Genomic DNA, 13,017 nt, shown 5'->3' with positions numbered 1-13,017 from the left:
GTAAAGGGACTCCTGACTGTTAGGTCCAGTCACGAACAACTCTGGGGTTGTGGCGCTCATCTCGTTTTACTGGCCAAGGGAGCCAACTTTTGTCCGCAGACAGTTTTCCCGGGTCATGTGTCCAGCATGACTAAGCCGCTTCTGGCAAAACCAGAGCAGCACACAGAAACACCGTTTACCTGCCCGCCGGTACCTATTTATCTACTTACCCTTTGATGTGCTTTCGAACTGCTAGGTTGGCAGGAGGTGGAACCAAACAATGGGAGCTCACCCCGTTGCAGGGATTCGAACCGCCAACCTTCCGATTGGCAAGCCCAGAGACTCAGTGGGTTACCCCACAGTGCCACCCACGTCCTGGGTCCAAATTATACCTATTACAAATATTTCACTCGTCAATCACCATTCTGATTTCATTCCTTCTAACTATTTTCAAAAGAATCTGGGCTGTGATTCCTAGCAAGACTCATCCATGCTTGCCCATGGAACATTTTTCCTCTCCTGGTTGTGTATCAGTTTTATAACAGAACAATGCATTTGTTTTGTAGGATTTTCTAGCACCTCTCATTAGGAAAGACCAAGGGGTTTCTTCCAATCTCTTAGAGGTGACGTGATAACATAGATGGATAAGCAATATTCAGCTGGCCCTGAAGCAGGAATAGGCCTTGCCATCAAAACTGGGAGCAATGGTGGATTCTGGGGAAGCTATTTGCAGAAGATCCTGGGTGAGGAGAACACCCTCTACTCAGAGGTGCAGAGCCAGCAACTCAGACAGGAGGCCAAAGGACCCCGAGAGGTTTGCAGCCAACTCTACCATCTTGACCATCAGTGGCTGGAGCCAGAAAGGCACACGAAAGCTGAGATGCTGGACCTGGTGATCTTGGAGCAGTTCCTGGCTGTCCTTCCTCCGGAGATGGAGAGCTGGGTGAGGGAATGCGGAGCGGAGACCAGTTCCCAGGCGGTGGCCCTGGCCGAAGGTTTCCTCCTGAGTCAGGCAGAGGAGAGGAAGCAGGCAGAGCAGCAGGTGAGAGAGACTTTCCTCTGGATATTCCAAAGGGGCTCCAAAGAGGAGGGAGAGTATTTCCAAATGCTCTACTACAGAGGTTTTCACCTTTTCTGAGTCCATGGTTCCCTTGATCAAGTACATCCTTTCTGCATGGGGAAATGCTCTTTGAGCCTTCGAAATCCAGTTATGTCACCCTGTGCCTGCTGCCTCACTCCTTTGTGGAATGTTCCCTCAGCCTCCTCTCCCCTCTCCTTGGGAGTCCTCCCGGTAGGGATGGGCGATATCTGGTTTTCAAGCAGTTAAGTATCACGATATCTCCGTATATCATGATATATATCTGCCGCGGTGGAGGGCCTTGCTGGGCCTCCCCATGGGAGCAGAGGGTCCCACTGTACCTCCTCACAGTGGCAGAGGGTGTGCTGCCTTTCCCGCAGCAGATGAGGGCCTTGACGAGGTTCCCTGCGGCAGTGGAGGGCCTTCAAATGTAAGGAAGTAGTAGATTTAATAAAAATACTAAATAAACTTTTCTACTCCTTCTCCCCATTCTCTGTTTTGAATCCATGTTTCTCTTTCAGGGGAAGAATCTTTTGTCACAAATGGGTCTTGATTCTTCTGAGGCAGAGAAGACTCCGCTGGACGCCAGAGTGAGGCCTCTGGGTAAGGAGGAAGGAGTGTTTTCTCCCCCGTTTTGTCACATTCTCTTGGTTTTGAAACTAATCTGTGAGTTCTTTACATCTTTTAGGTGAAGACACTTGGAGTCCAGAGCTCAGGGGTGGGGGGAGATGTATTTTTGCACAACTAATATATGAAATGGGTACAAATGTCTAAATGTACTCAGCAGGGGAGACTTTTACAATAGTAAATTTTTATTTTTCATTTTTTAAAATTAATTTTCCACATTTATAACAAAAATAGCATACAAAACACACAAAAGAAAACACATTACAGTACTAAAGAAAACAATAAAAAAACAAATAAAATCACTTATTAGTTCTATCCTAATTTAACTTTCATTGTTAACTGACTTCAAATCCCCCTAACTGAATTTCATTGTATCACCTTGTAACAATTCTCCAAAATCATATTTCTAATAAAATTAACTCCTTCTATTTACTATCCTCTCTCTTTTATTGATATTCTTATCATTAATTCTTTACAATTCATTCTTAATCTAAACCTATTTGATACTTCCAAGTAACTTCTAATCATCTTATGTTACAATATTTGGCTAAATATTCTTTAAATTTCTTCTGGTCTTCTTGATACGCCTCTTCTTTCTGGTCACGGATTCTTCTAGTCAGGTTGGCCAGCTCCAAAAAGTCCAACATCTTCATCTGCCATTCTTCTATTGTTGGTATTTCTTGAGATTTCCAATTTTTAGCTAATAGTAGTCTTGCCGCTGTAGTGGCATACAAAAACAATCTAACATCTTTTTTGGGCAATTCCAATCCTATTATTCCAAGTACAAAGGCTTCTGGTTTCTTAGTAAATGTATTTTTCAACATTTTTTTCAACTCATTATAAATCTTTTCCCAGAAGTCTTTCACCTTGGGACACATCCACCACATATGATAAAAGGTGCCTTCTTTTTCTTTGCATTTCCAACATAAATTGTCATTCGTGTGGTAAATCTTTGCTAGCGTTACCGGGGTTAAGTACCATCTATACATCATTTTCATAATGTTTTCTTTGAATACAGTACATTCAGTAACCTTAACTCCTTTCTTCCACAACCTTTCCCAATCTTCCATCATTATAATGTGCCCACAATAGTAATATTTATTAGTTTTCAATTACAGTCCTATAATAGCCTCATTATAACAATGCCAAATTACAATACAATTACTAATACTAACCCAAATTATATAATTTAGGTGGCCCCTCCACGATGGTTTGATGATTTTCTTTATTTCTGCATTCCAAAATCTTATTAATTTCAATTACACTCCAGTCAAGATAACAATCATTTATACAACAACTGCAATATTAATGACTTCCATTCATTTTGACACATTAAATAATATATAAAACTACAAGTGAGGCACTCCAGCGATATCCTTATTCTTCCCATGTGTGTGGCAATCTTTCTGTTCTTGATGTTTCTTCCTGTCCTTGTAAAATGTTCTGTCTATCTTTTCCTGGTTGTTGCTGTTCTCCATCATTTCTTGGGCAGAGCTAATATCCCATTGTGGTTTCAGAAATTCTCCATTGCTCCGTCCCATGCTTCGTTGTTTGGCAACTTTAACAGCAGCTGCAAAAATCACACGGTCCCAATAAATAAGCTGTTTTTGCCACTTTTCTTCTCCGCTTGGGAAGGAGAGGGATCTGTCGAACTGCAAATGATTCAGTAATGAATTTTATCAGCTCCTTCACAACTTGCAGATTGCTTACATCCCTCTATCTGGCCAAATATAAATGCACAGTTATCCAATTAAATTAAATTCCAAGTCCTTTTAGCATTATTCAGTTCAGTCAATAAATAATAAAGGATAGGGAAGAGTCAGCTCTAATTTTCCATCGTAAACATTTTGTAAAATAGAGCTTCCCTCCCTTTTTCCTTTTTTTTACACACAAAGTTTCATTTGATGTTATATTCCATATCTGCAATACAGTTTCATCCCTGCACACCTGTACATATATAATTTGAACTAGCATTCAATGGTGGGTTGCCAAATCATAAATGTAGAGAAGAAAACTTTATATAAAGAAGCTGTAGGCTTCCCTCTCCCCCCCCCCATCTTTTGCACCAAATGAAGTCTTCTCTCAAATTCAACCCTTAAAGACCTTGCAGCTGTTTCGGTCCCACAGTTTATGATCTCATCCCTTCCAGCAACATCTGTACATTAGTCCAAATTGAGCTCTAATTGACAGGAAAACCTTTGCTCCTTAATGTCTATGAAGGAGGGTTTTCAGCAGGCGGAGGGCTTTCGCACTCAGCGCCTCCCTGCCTCCCACAACCCATGCCGGAGCGAGAGCCAGGTACTGAGACGAACTGGGAGTGAAGCCCGTTCCCCCTGTCCCTGGGGGAACTTGTGAGGAGAATTACCCTCAGTCATCCTTGTTTTTCCTTTGCCAACGATCTCCCGCTGCCTCCATTAAGGCAGAGCGGAACCGGAAGCTAGCAGGGGAGACTTGGACGAAGCCCCATCTGTACTGAGAGATGCACTGTTTCACCTCTGAGAGAAGCAGGCGCTCACGGTTTCCACTTACCTTGGTCTCTCCCAGGTGACGGAATGATGCCACCAAGACCTGCTCCTTCATCTTTTCATGGTGGTGGAGGGGAGGCAGCAGCTGTGGACCCAGATCAGGTAGGGGGAAGGAGCCTTGTGGGGAAGGACTGCTTGCATGCAGACTGGCTGGACACAGTTGGATGCAGAGGAATGGTGGGAGGAGCCAGAGAAGAGGGAGCCGACTGGGAGGAGGAGGAGGAGGAGGGGTCTGAAGCTGGAGAGGGAAGAGGGCTCAGGGAGCAGAGGGAGTCTGTGGCAGAGAGCAGCCCAGACTCCGAGGCAGAAGCTGCAGCAGGAGAGAGGGATGAGGAAGGCAGAGAGGGGTCTGGCCGCTGTAGACAACAACAGAGCCAAGTGAATGTTCTCTAAGAGGACAGCCTTTTTCATGTTCTGTTAGGGTCCGGTGTGCTTTGAAGATGTGGCTGTCCATTTCACAGACGAGGAGTGGGCGTTGCTGGATCCTGACCAGAGAGCTCTCCATAAGGAAGTCATGGAGGAGAATCGTGGGATCTTGGACTCTTTCGGTAAGGCTCCCTATTGGATCATCCTATCTGTTTTGTAATTCAAGACATCTCTCTATGTGACGAACCTATTTCGACGACGATATTTTGATGGGGCTCAACAGCGCCACCCACAGCACCTGGGATGTTAACACTCCCACAGCAAACCTTGGATGGATGGCTATTGATTTTTTTCCCCTGTGAATATTCTGCCTTTTAAAACCCTGACCAGGATGTCTGAACTGCCCAGGCCTTCTTAAATGTAGGCTTCAGAGTGATTTGAGATGTTGAAGTAGCTTCAGTCTTGCTTCTGTCTCTCTTTGGTTGACCAAAGAGTCGACTGACATTGGAGATGGCAAAGATTCCACAACTGGACCAAACAAACTCCATCCCAGAAAAGAGCCAGGCTTTTTGAATCTCAGGCATTGAACATCAAACATTTAAAAATTCCCCATACAGAGGTGCCTTCAGAAGTCCTCTAAGTTGCATAGTTATCTCCTTGACATCTGATGGGAGGGCGTTCCACAGGGTGGGTGCCCCTACCGAGAAGGCCCCCTGCCTCGTCCCCCGTAACTTCTTGCAGTAATGTAACATTTAAGTAAGGGCACTTGAGTAATAATAATGCTGATATAACAAGTTTCTGCTGCATGCTGTGATGTCAAGAATTTATGAAAACATCCAAATTGCTTTAAGGTGATGCACATCATAATTATATTTTTTTGCCACTGAAGAAGTTTAAATTTGGCAGCTGCTACACACATTTGTTGAACGTACAAAAAGTGTTTTTCAGCACACAGAAGTTCACGTTTGCCATTTTCATTCCCCTACTGTTACATCGCCTACCACAAGGCCACTGTTAGTGTTCCCAAATATTTCACCAGCTCTTAAAATTTGTTTAGATATATTATTGCATATCAACAACTTAGCATATTGAATATATCTTAATTTTGAACCGGGAACTTTCCTGCATTGGCCAGCATTTAAATAATAATAAAAGCACACACCAAGTTAAGCTGTACAGTTATCTTTTAAAAATTTAATTGAGAGAAAATTCAACTTGATTTGTATATGAAGCTAGACATTTTTAAAGAAAAAAAGGAATATTATAACATCTAATTCCCTTGAGTTCTCTCCCTGTGATAAGCATTAACTAGCATCACTCCATAATTTGGGGCTGCACTTCTTCCCGAGGTTCTAATCCATTTGTCTCTTAGTTTCAGCTGGTGATGAATTGGAAATGAAGAACAAGGGAGACCACAAAGAATTCCACACAGTGGAGGAGCCATATCAGGATTCAGACTATGGAGAGAGCTTCAGTCAGAGCTCCCATTCCTCTTCCCATCAAAGAAATCCCCTTGAGAAGAAGCCCTATCAGTGCTTGGAATGTGGAAAGAGCTTCAGTCGAAAAGAGTGCTTCACTTCCCATCAAAGAATTCATACATGTGAGAAACCATATCAATGTTTGGAATGTGGAGAGAGCTTCAACAGGAAAGAAAATCTCACTTCCCATCAAAAAATTCATACAGGGGAGAAACCCTATCAGTGCTTGGAATGTGGAAAGAGCTTCACCTGGAAAATAAGTTTCACTTCCCATCAAAGAATTCATACAGAGGAGAAACCATATCAGTGCATGGAATGTGGAAAAAGCTTCAGGAGGAACTCAGATTTTACTTCCCATCAAAGAATTCATACAGGAGATAAACCCTTTAAGTGCTTGGAATGTGGAAAGAGCTTTACTTGGAAAGAAAGTCTCACTTCCCATCAAAGAGTTCATGCAAGGGAGAAACCCTTTAAGTGCTTGGAATGTGGAAAGAGCTTCACCTGGAAAATAAGTTTCACTTCCCATCAAAGAATTCATACAGGGGAAAACCCCTATCAGTGCCTGGAATGTGGAAAGAGCTTCACCAGGAAAGAAAGTCTCACAGCCCATCAAAAAATCCATACAGGGGAGAAACCATATCAGTGCGTGGAATGTGGAAAGAGCTTCAACTGGAAACTGAGTTTAGCTTCCCATAAAACAATCCATACAGGGGAAAAACCGTATCAGTGTGTGGAATGTGGAAAGAGATTCATTAACAGCGCCAATCTCACTTCGCATCAAAGAATTCATACAGGGGAGAAACCCTATCAGTGCTTGGAATGTGGAAAGAGCTTCACCTGGAAAATAAGTTTCACTTCCCATCAAAGAATTCATACAGGGGAAAACCCCTATCAGTGCCTGGAATGTGGAAAGAGCTTCACCAGGAAAGAAAGTCTCACAGCCCATCAAAAAATCCATACAGGGGAGAAACCATATCAATGCGTGGAATGTGGAAAGCGCTTCAGTCAAAGCAACAATCTCACTTCCCATCAGAGAATTCACACAGGGTAGAAAGGGAGGAAGACCTTTCATTGCCTACAGACAGCCACCCAATCTTAAAAAACTCCTAACCCACAATAATACTACAACCAGAATTAACACGGACACTGGCACCAGAGCCTGCAATAAACCCAGATGCCAACTTTGCTGCCACATACACCCGGACAACACCATTACTGGCCCCAACAACATCTCGGGCCTATTTAATTGCTCATCGTCTAACATTGTGTATGCCATCAAATGCCAACAGTATCCTTCAGCTCTCTATATTGGACAAACAGGCCAAACCTTACGCCAAAGAATAAACGGACATAAATCTGACATCAAGAATCACAGAACAGAGAAACCAATAGGAGAACACTTCAATCTCCCAGGACATTCTATACAAGATCTCAAAGTAGCTGTTTTACTACAAAGGAATTTCAGAAATAGACTGGAAAGAAGCTGCTGAATTGCAACTCATTACCAAACTTAAAACCATGGAGAGACCTGGTCTGAACAAAGACATTGGATTCTTATCTCATTATACATGTGTCAGGGGTTCAGGGACAGAGGCACAGGGGAGGCAGGAGATGGAGAGCGATGGGGAAGAATCCCAGGACAGTGAGGAAGAGGATGACAATGACTCAAGGGATTCCATGAGTCTTTCCAGCGAATCAGAAGATTCCCAGAAGGGGGTGCCTGTGGTCAAGGCAAGGGGAGCCCCAGGGGGGACGCGTCAGGAGCAGGGGGCCAGCAGGGAATCCCAAAGTGGCAGTTGGGAGTCAGGACCAGCTTCCCCGCCAGAGCGCAGCGAAGGGGGTGGAGGTTCCAGTGTATCAGGGGAAACAGCTCCGGCAGCAGAGAAGGAGGGGAGGTCGGAGCAAGCCATCCTCCCGGAAGGGGAGGGGAGTAGTGAAGGGAGTAGCGTAACTGTCAAAAGGAAGGTTAGAGGTTGGGGGCGCGCGCCAAGTTCAAATGTGGAGGCGCGCGGAAGAACAGGGAGCCCAGAGGAGGAGCCAGGTCCCAAAGCCCGCAGGAGGGGGGAAGAGCAGGCTGGGGATTCAGCGTCAGGGGAATCCAGGAGGGGCGAAACCCCAGCGGGCAGGAAGACCCTGCGGAAAAGGAAAGAAGGGAAGAGGTGGAGCAGCGCAAGCCTCTTAAACTGGTGCAGGGGAGGGACTGACTCAGAGGGGACTTCAGTGGTCTAAGCGTAACGGACGTGGGGCTGCGCGCCTCAGTTGTGGAGCGGAAAATGAACTGCAATAAACATCTTTGTATATAAGAAGAACTTGGCGTTGGTCTTTTGTGAGCTGAGACCTGAGGCAGCCCTGACAGTAAGTCCCCTCTCAAAAACCGCAAATTTTTTTTTTGCAAAGCTCACAAAGTTCGGCAGACATGAATACGGAGGAGCAGATAACAGCCCTGCGAAACGCAGTCTCTGAGCTTTCCACTGCGGTGGTGGTCTCCCAGCGGAAAGGTGAAGAAGCAGAAGCGCGATGCCAGGATCTGCAAGCCAGGTGGGATCATACATGCAAAGTGGGGTTCCCGGGGTCCAGATCAGAGGGAATCGGACTCGGACGGCGGGGGGGGGGCAGTTTAGTAGCCCACTTTGATGGGAACCTGAAGCATTATCCCAGTTTCAGAGCAGACGTCGTATATGCGCTGCATTTGCTTCGGAAAGACTTTAAAGATGAGGAGGAGAAAGTAGGCTTCATTGTGTCCCACTTGCATGGGGAAGCTAGAGCCTGGCTACTCAATTTGTGGCGCGAAGATGGTCCTGCCCACAGGGATTCTGACGAATTTATCAAAGCCATGGACGCTTGCTTCCAATCTACCGTGGACGTTGATGTGGTGCGACGGGAGATGCATGGATTGCGGCAGGGCAAGGCTACAGTACGTCAGTACCATTCTCACTTTTTTGCATTAATGAATGTGCTGGGCTGGGAAAAAGACTCCCTGGCAGTGAGAGATTTGTTCTGGGAGGGGCTCAATGGCTCCGTAAAGGATGAGTTGGCCAGGGGGGACAGACCTCAAACCCTAGCAAACGTCGTGCAGAGGGCACTCACGATAGGAGTGCGCCACGAAGAACGCCCTTGGCACAGTGAGGAGGGTCGCCAGGTGCGTGCACCAGCTAGAGCGCCTCCTTTTATTCCCAGGGACCTGGGACGTACACATCCCTCGCCTCTGCTGAGGGAGGGGGAGGAACCAATGGAGCTTGGTGGTGCAAAGGCTCAGACAGCTGCCGGAGCCCCAGCGTCCGGAGCAGTCAAGGCGAAGCCTCCTAGAGGGAGCAGGAAGTGTTACATCTGTGACAGTGCAGCACACATGGCCAAAGAGTGTCCCCAGAGGCTCCAGAAGCACACTGCAGCCTTAGCAACAGTAACAGAAACAGCGCTCCACGGAGAGCAGTTTCAGGGAAACGACAATGCCTGGCTGGAAGCAGAGATGCTGGGGCTCAGCCAGGCGAGTCAGTAAAGCAGTCCCCAGCGCTTTTGCAGCCTACAGATCCCTTACCACCCAAGCCAGTGGTGCAGCTCACTGCAACTCTCCAGCTACCTAATGGACTCACCCTGGAAGTCCCCATTACAATTGACTCTGGGAGCAACGCAGACTTCGTGGGGGTGCAGTTCATCAAGCAGCATCGCATAGCGCTTCTACCAGCCACGCTGCCCCTGAACGTCGTCACGGTAGATGGCAGGAAGTTGCTGGGCGGGCAAGTGGTACAGCAGACGCCACCCATGGTGATGCAGATTGGGAATCATCGCGAGGTCATCAGTTTCAACGTCACCCGCCTGTCAGACATGCCTATAGTGTTAGGCATGAGTTGGCTGGATAGACACAGCCCATCATTAGCGTGGTACCAGCGGCAGCTCACCTTTGGCTCATCCTACTGCGCACAACATTGCATCCAGACCGGCCAGGAGGAGGAGGGCCAGGAGGAAGGGCAGCAGTTGCATCTCGGCATGGTGCAGGCAGTGCCCCACAAGTACAAGGGGTTTTTGGAGGTCTTCTGTGAAAAGGAAGCTGACCAGTTGCCACCCCACCGGCCCTACGACTGTGCAATTGACCTCTTACCAGGGGCGACGCTGCTGACTGCGAAGCTGTATTCCATGTCTGAGGATGAGATGCAAGAACTCAGGGAGTTCATAGATCACAATTTGAAGCGGGGATTCATCCAAGAATCCAAGGCAGTGGGGGGCAGTCCTGTGTTTTTCGTGAAGAAGAAGGACACGCCCCAAAAGAGACTCATTGTGGACTATAGGGCCATAAACTCGATGACAAAGCCCAAGGCCTTCCCCATGCCCAAGATTGACGACCTGCTCGCGACGGTGAGGAAGGGGAGGATATTCACCAAGTTGGATCTACGCGGAGCATACAATCTCATACGCATGCGGGAGGGTGATGAGTGGAAGACGGCCATGTTCACGCCGTTGGGCACCTATGAATACAGAGTTATGCCGTTTGGTCTCCAAAATGGCTCCCACTGTTTCCAAGCATTCATGCACCACGTGCTAGCGGGACTCCTCTACAAGAAGTGCGTATGCTTCCTCGACGACATTCTGATCTTCTCGGAATCGCAGGAGGCCTGCAGAGGCTGCGGGAGCACAGACTCTACGCCAAACTGGAGAAGTGCCAGTTCGACGTGACGGAGGTGGATTTCCTGGGCTACAGGCTGTCCGACAAGGGACTAGCCATGGACAGCGCCAAGGTCTGCGCGGTGTTGGACTGGAAGAGCCCGCGCAATTGGAAGGAGGTCCAGAGGTTCGTCGGCTTCGCCAACTTTTACCGCAAGTTCATCAGGGGTTTCGCGAAAGAGACGGCAGCTATCACGGACACCCTCAGTTCCAAGAAGAAGAAGTTGACCTGGACGGACCAGGCGGAGCAGTCCTTACGGAGACTTAAGAGCCTCTTCGCATCCGAAGAACAGCTGCTACACGTGAATCCCGGCAGGCCCATGAGGGTTGAGACTGACGCATCTGACAGAGCGGTGGGGGCCGTCCTCTTACAGGAAGACCCGCAGGGGAACTGGAGGCCCTGCGCTTTCTACTCCCGGAAGCTCAGCAAGTCGGAACAGAACTACACCATCTGGGACAGGGAGTTGTTGGCCATTCACGCGGCTTTCAAGGCGTGGAGGCACTTCCTCATCGGAGCCAAGCACACCGTGCAGGTCCGCACGGACCACAAGAACCTAGAGTATTGGCGCACGGCGAAGCTCCAGAGCCAGAGGCACATACGCTGGGCGGAGTTCTTTGCGGATTTCGACTTCAAGATAGAGCACATCCCAGGAGACAACAATGTTATAGCAGATGCGCTCTCCAGGAAACCGCAGTATCTCGAGGAAGCGGCACCAGTGGCAGCCAAGCACATTTTCGCACCGCAGGCGTGGGCGTGCGCTTTAGCCGCCGTGGACCTGGAGGCGGTGCGTCGCGCGCTGCAGACGGATCCGTTCGCACAATCCAAGATGGAGGAGGTGCGAAGAGGCACAGCGAAGGACGACGAGTTCCAGATACGCGACGGCCTGCTAACCCGTAAAGGTGCTCTCTACGTTCCGGGGGACGATCTCCGCACGAAGGTTCTGCAGCAGTTGCACGACGCACCCAGCGCGGGTCACTTCGGCAAGGAGAAGACGGCGGACTTAGTAGCCAGGGACTTTTGGTGGCCCCAGATGCGAGGAGAGGTCGCAGATTACGTCGCCAGGTGTGACACTTGTCAGAGGTCCAAGCCAGTGCACAAGAAGCCAGCGGGAATGCTGGAACCGCTGGAGACGACACTACAGCCGTGGGAGAGGGTGGCGCTGGACTTTGTTACTGATCTGCCCAGTTCACGAGGCAAGACGGCGGTACTTGTGGTTGTAGACCTGTTCACCAAGATGGCGCATTTCATTCCTTGCGCGAAGGTGGCGACAGCGGAGCAGACCGCCAAGCTGTTCATAGACCACGTGTTCAGAGTGCACGGCTTGCCACGGTCCATCCTGTCCGACCGGGGTCGCCAATTCATTTCCAGTTTCTGGCAGAAGCTCCTGGGTATCCTGAACGTCAAGATCAACTTAGCGTCGGCGAGACACCCGCAGACCAACGGCCAAGCGGAGAGGGTCAACGCCATCATGCAGCAGTACCTGCGATTTTACGCCAATCAACAGCTTCGACTTGGGTGGACTACTTACCGATGGCCGAGTTTGCCTACAACAACACGAAGCACGCGTCAACGGGGGTGACACCGTTCTTCGCCAACAATGGGCAACATCCCAGAACCTTTCTGGGGTTGGAGACGACGGCGCAGGGGGAGCCGCAGGGAGCTGAGCATTTGGCGGCAGAATTGCAGGAGGTCCACGAGGAACTCCGACGGCACTTAGAGCTAGCTAAACATGCCTACAAAGTGCAGGCAGACAGGCACAGGAGGGCAGGAGAAGACATACAGGTGGGGGACTGGGTATGGTTAGCAGCCCAGGCGGTGCCGGCTAAGTCATTAGCTAGAACACAAACAGCTGGGGCCATACCAAGTTGAGGCCAAAATCAATCCCGTAGCTTTTCGGTTGACCCTCCCAGAAGGTTCCAGAATGCACCCGGTCTTTCATAGGTCGGTGCTTACGCCCTACAAAGCCCCACACAGGTTTCAGGAGCCAGGGACGGCACCAGACCCACGCAGAAAGTCACCAGAAGGGGGGAAGTCACCGAGGGCCACGACACTCAACGAGGTCACGGAAATTCTGGACTCGAGATGGGGGGAGGAGGGAGTAGAATACCTCCTCTCCAGAGAAGGTACCCCAGCCAGCGCCAACAGTTGGGTGCCGGACTATGCTCTGGAGGAACCCCTTCTTAAAGACGAGTTCCATGCACTCTTCCCACACAGGCCCATGCCAGCGGATTATTTCGACGACTGGCTTTTTACGCCCACACTTTCAGCCAGCACGTTCCAGGGGTTCTCCTCCGCAGAGGAGACGAC

At 48.8% G+C, this 13,017-nt stretch overlaps 1 protein-coding gene across 1 annotated transcript in view; it reads left to right on the top strand.

Annotated features, from left to right (window-relative positions):
- Positions 1–7,256, top strand: part of LOC308590086 (uncharacterized protein) — a gene marked incomplete at its 5' end in the record, with an annotated part of 46,362 nt that extends 39,106 nt beyond the window's left edge. The window contains one exon of the mRNA XM_081199744.1: positions 5,954–7,256. Within this exon, the coding sequence (XP_081055870.1) occupies positions 5,954–7,104 (1,151 nt within the window). The 3' untranslated portion in view covers positions 7,105–7,256. The remainder of the gene's footprint in view (positions 1–5,953) is intronic.
- Positions 7,257–13,017: the final 5,761 nt, after the last annotated feature.

The sequence above is a fragment of the Podarcis bocagei genome (assembly GCF_964188305.1).
Source record: "Podarcis bocagei genome assembly, chromosome: 7".
In the NCBI taxonomy this organism is placed as follows: Eukaryota; Metazoa; Chordata; class Lepidosauria; order Squamata; family Lacertidae; genus Podarcis; species Podarcis bocagei.
This window is presented reverse-complemented; position numbering and strand designations above follow the sequence as displayed.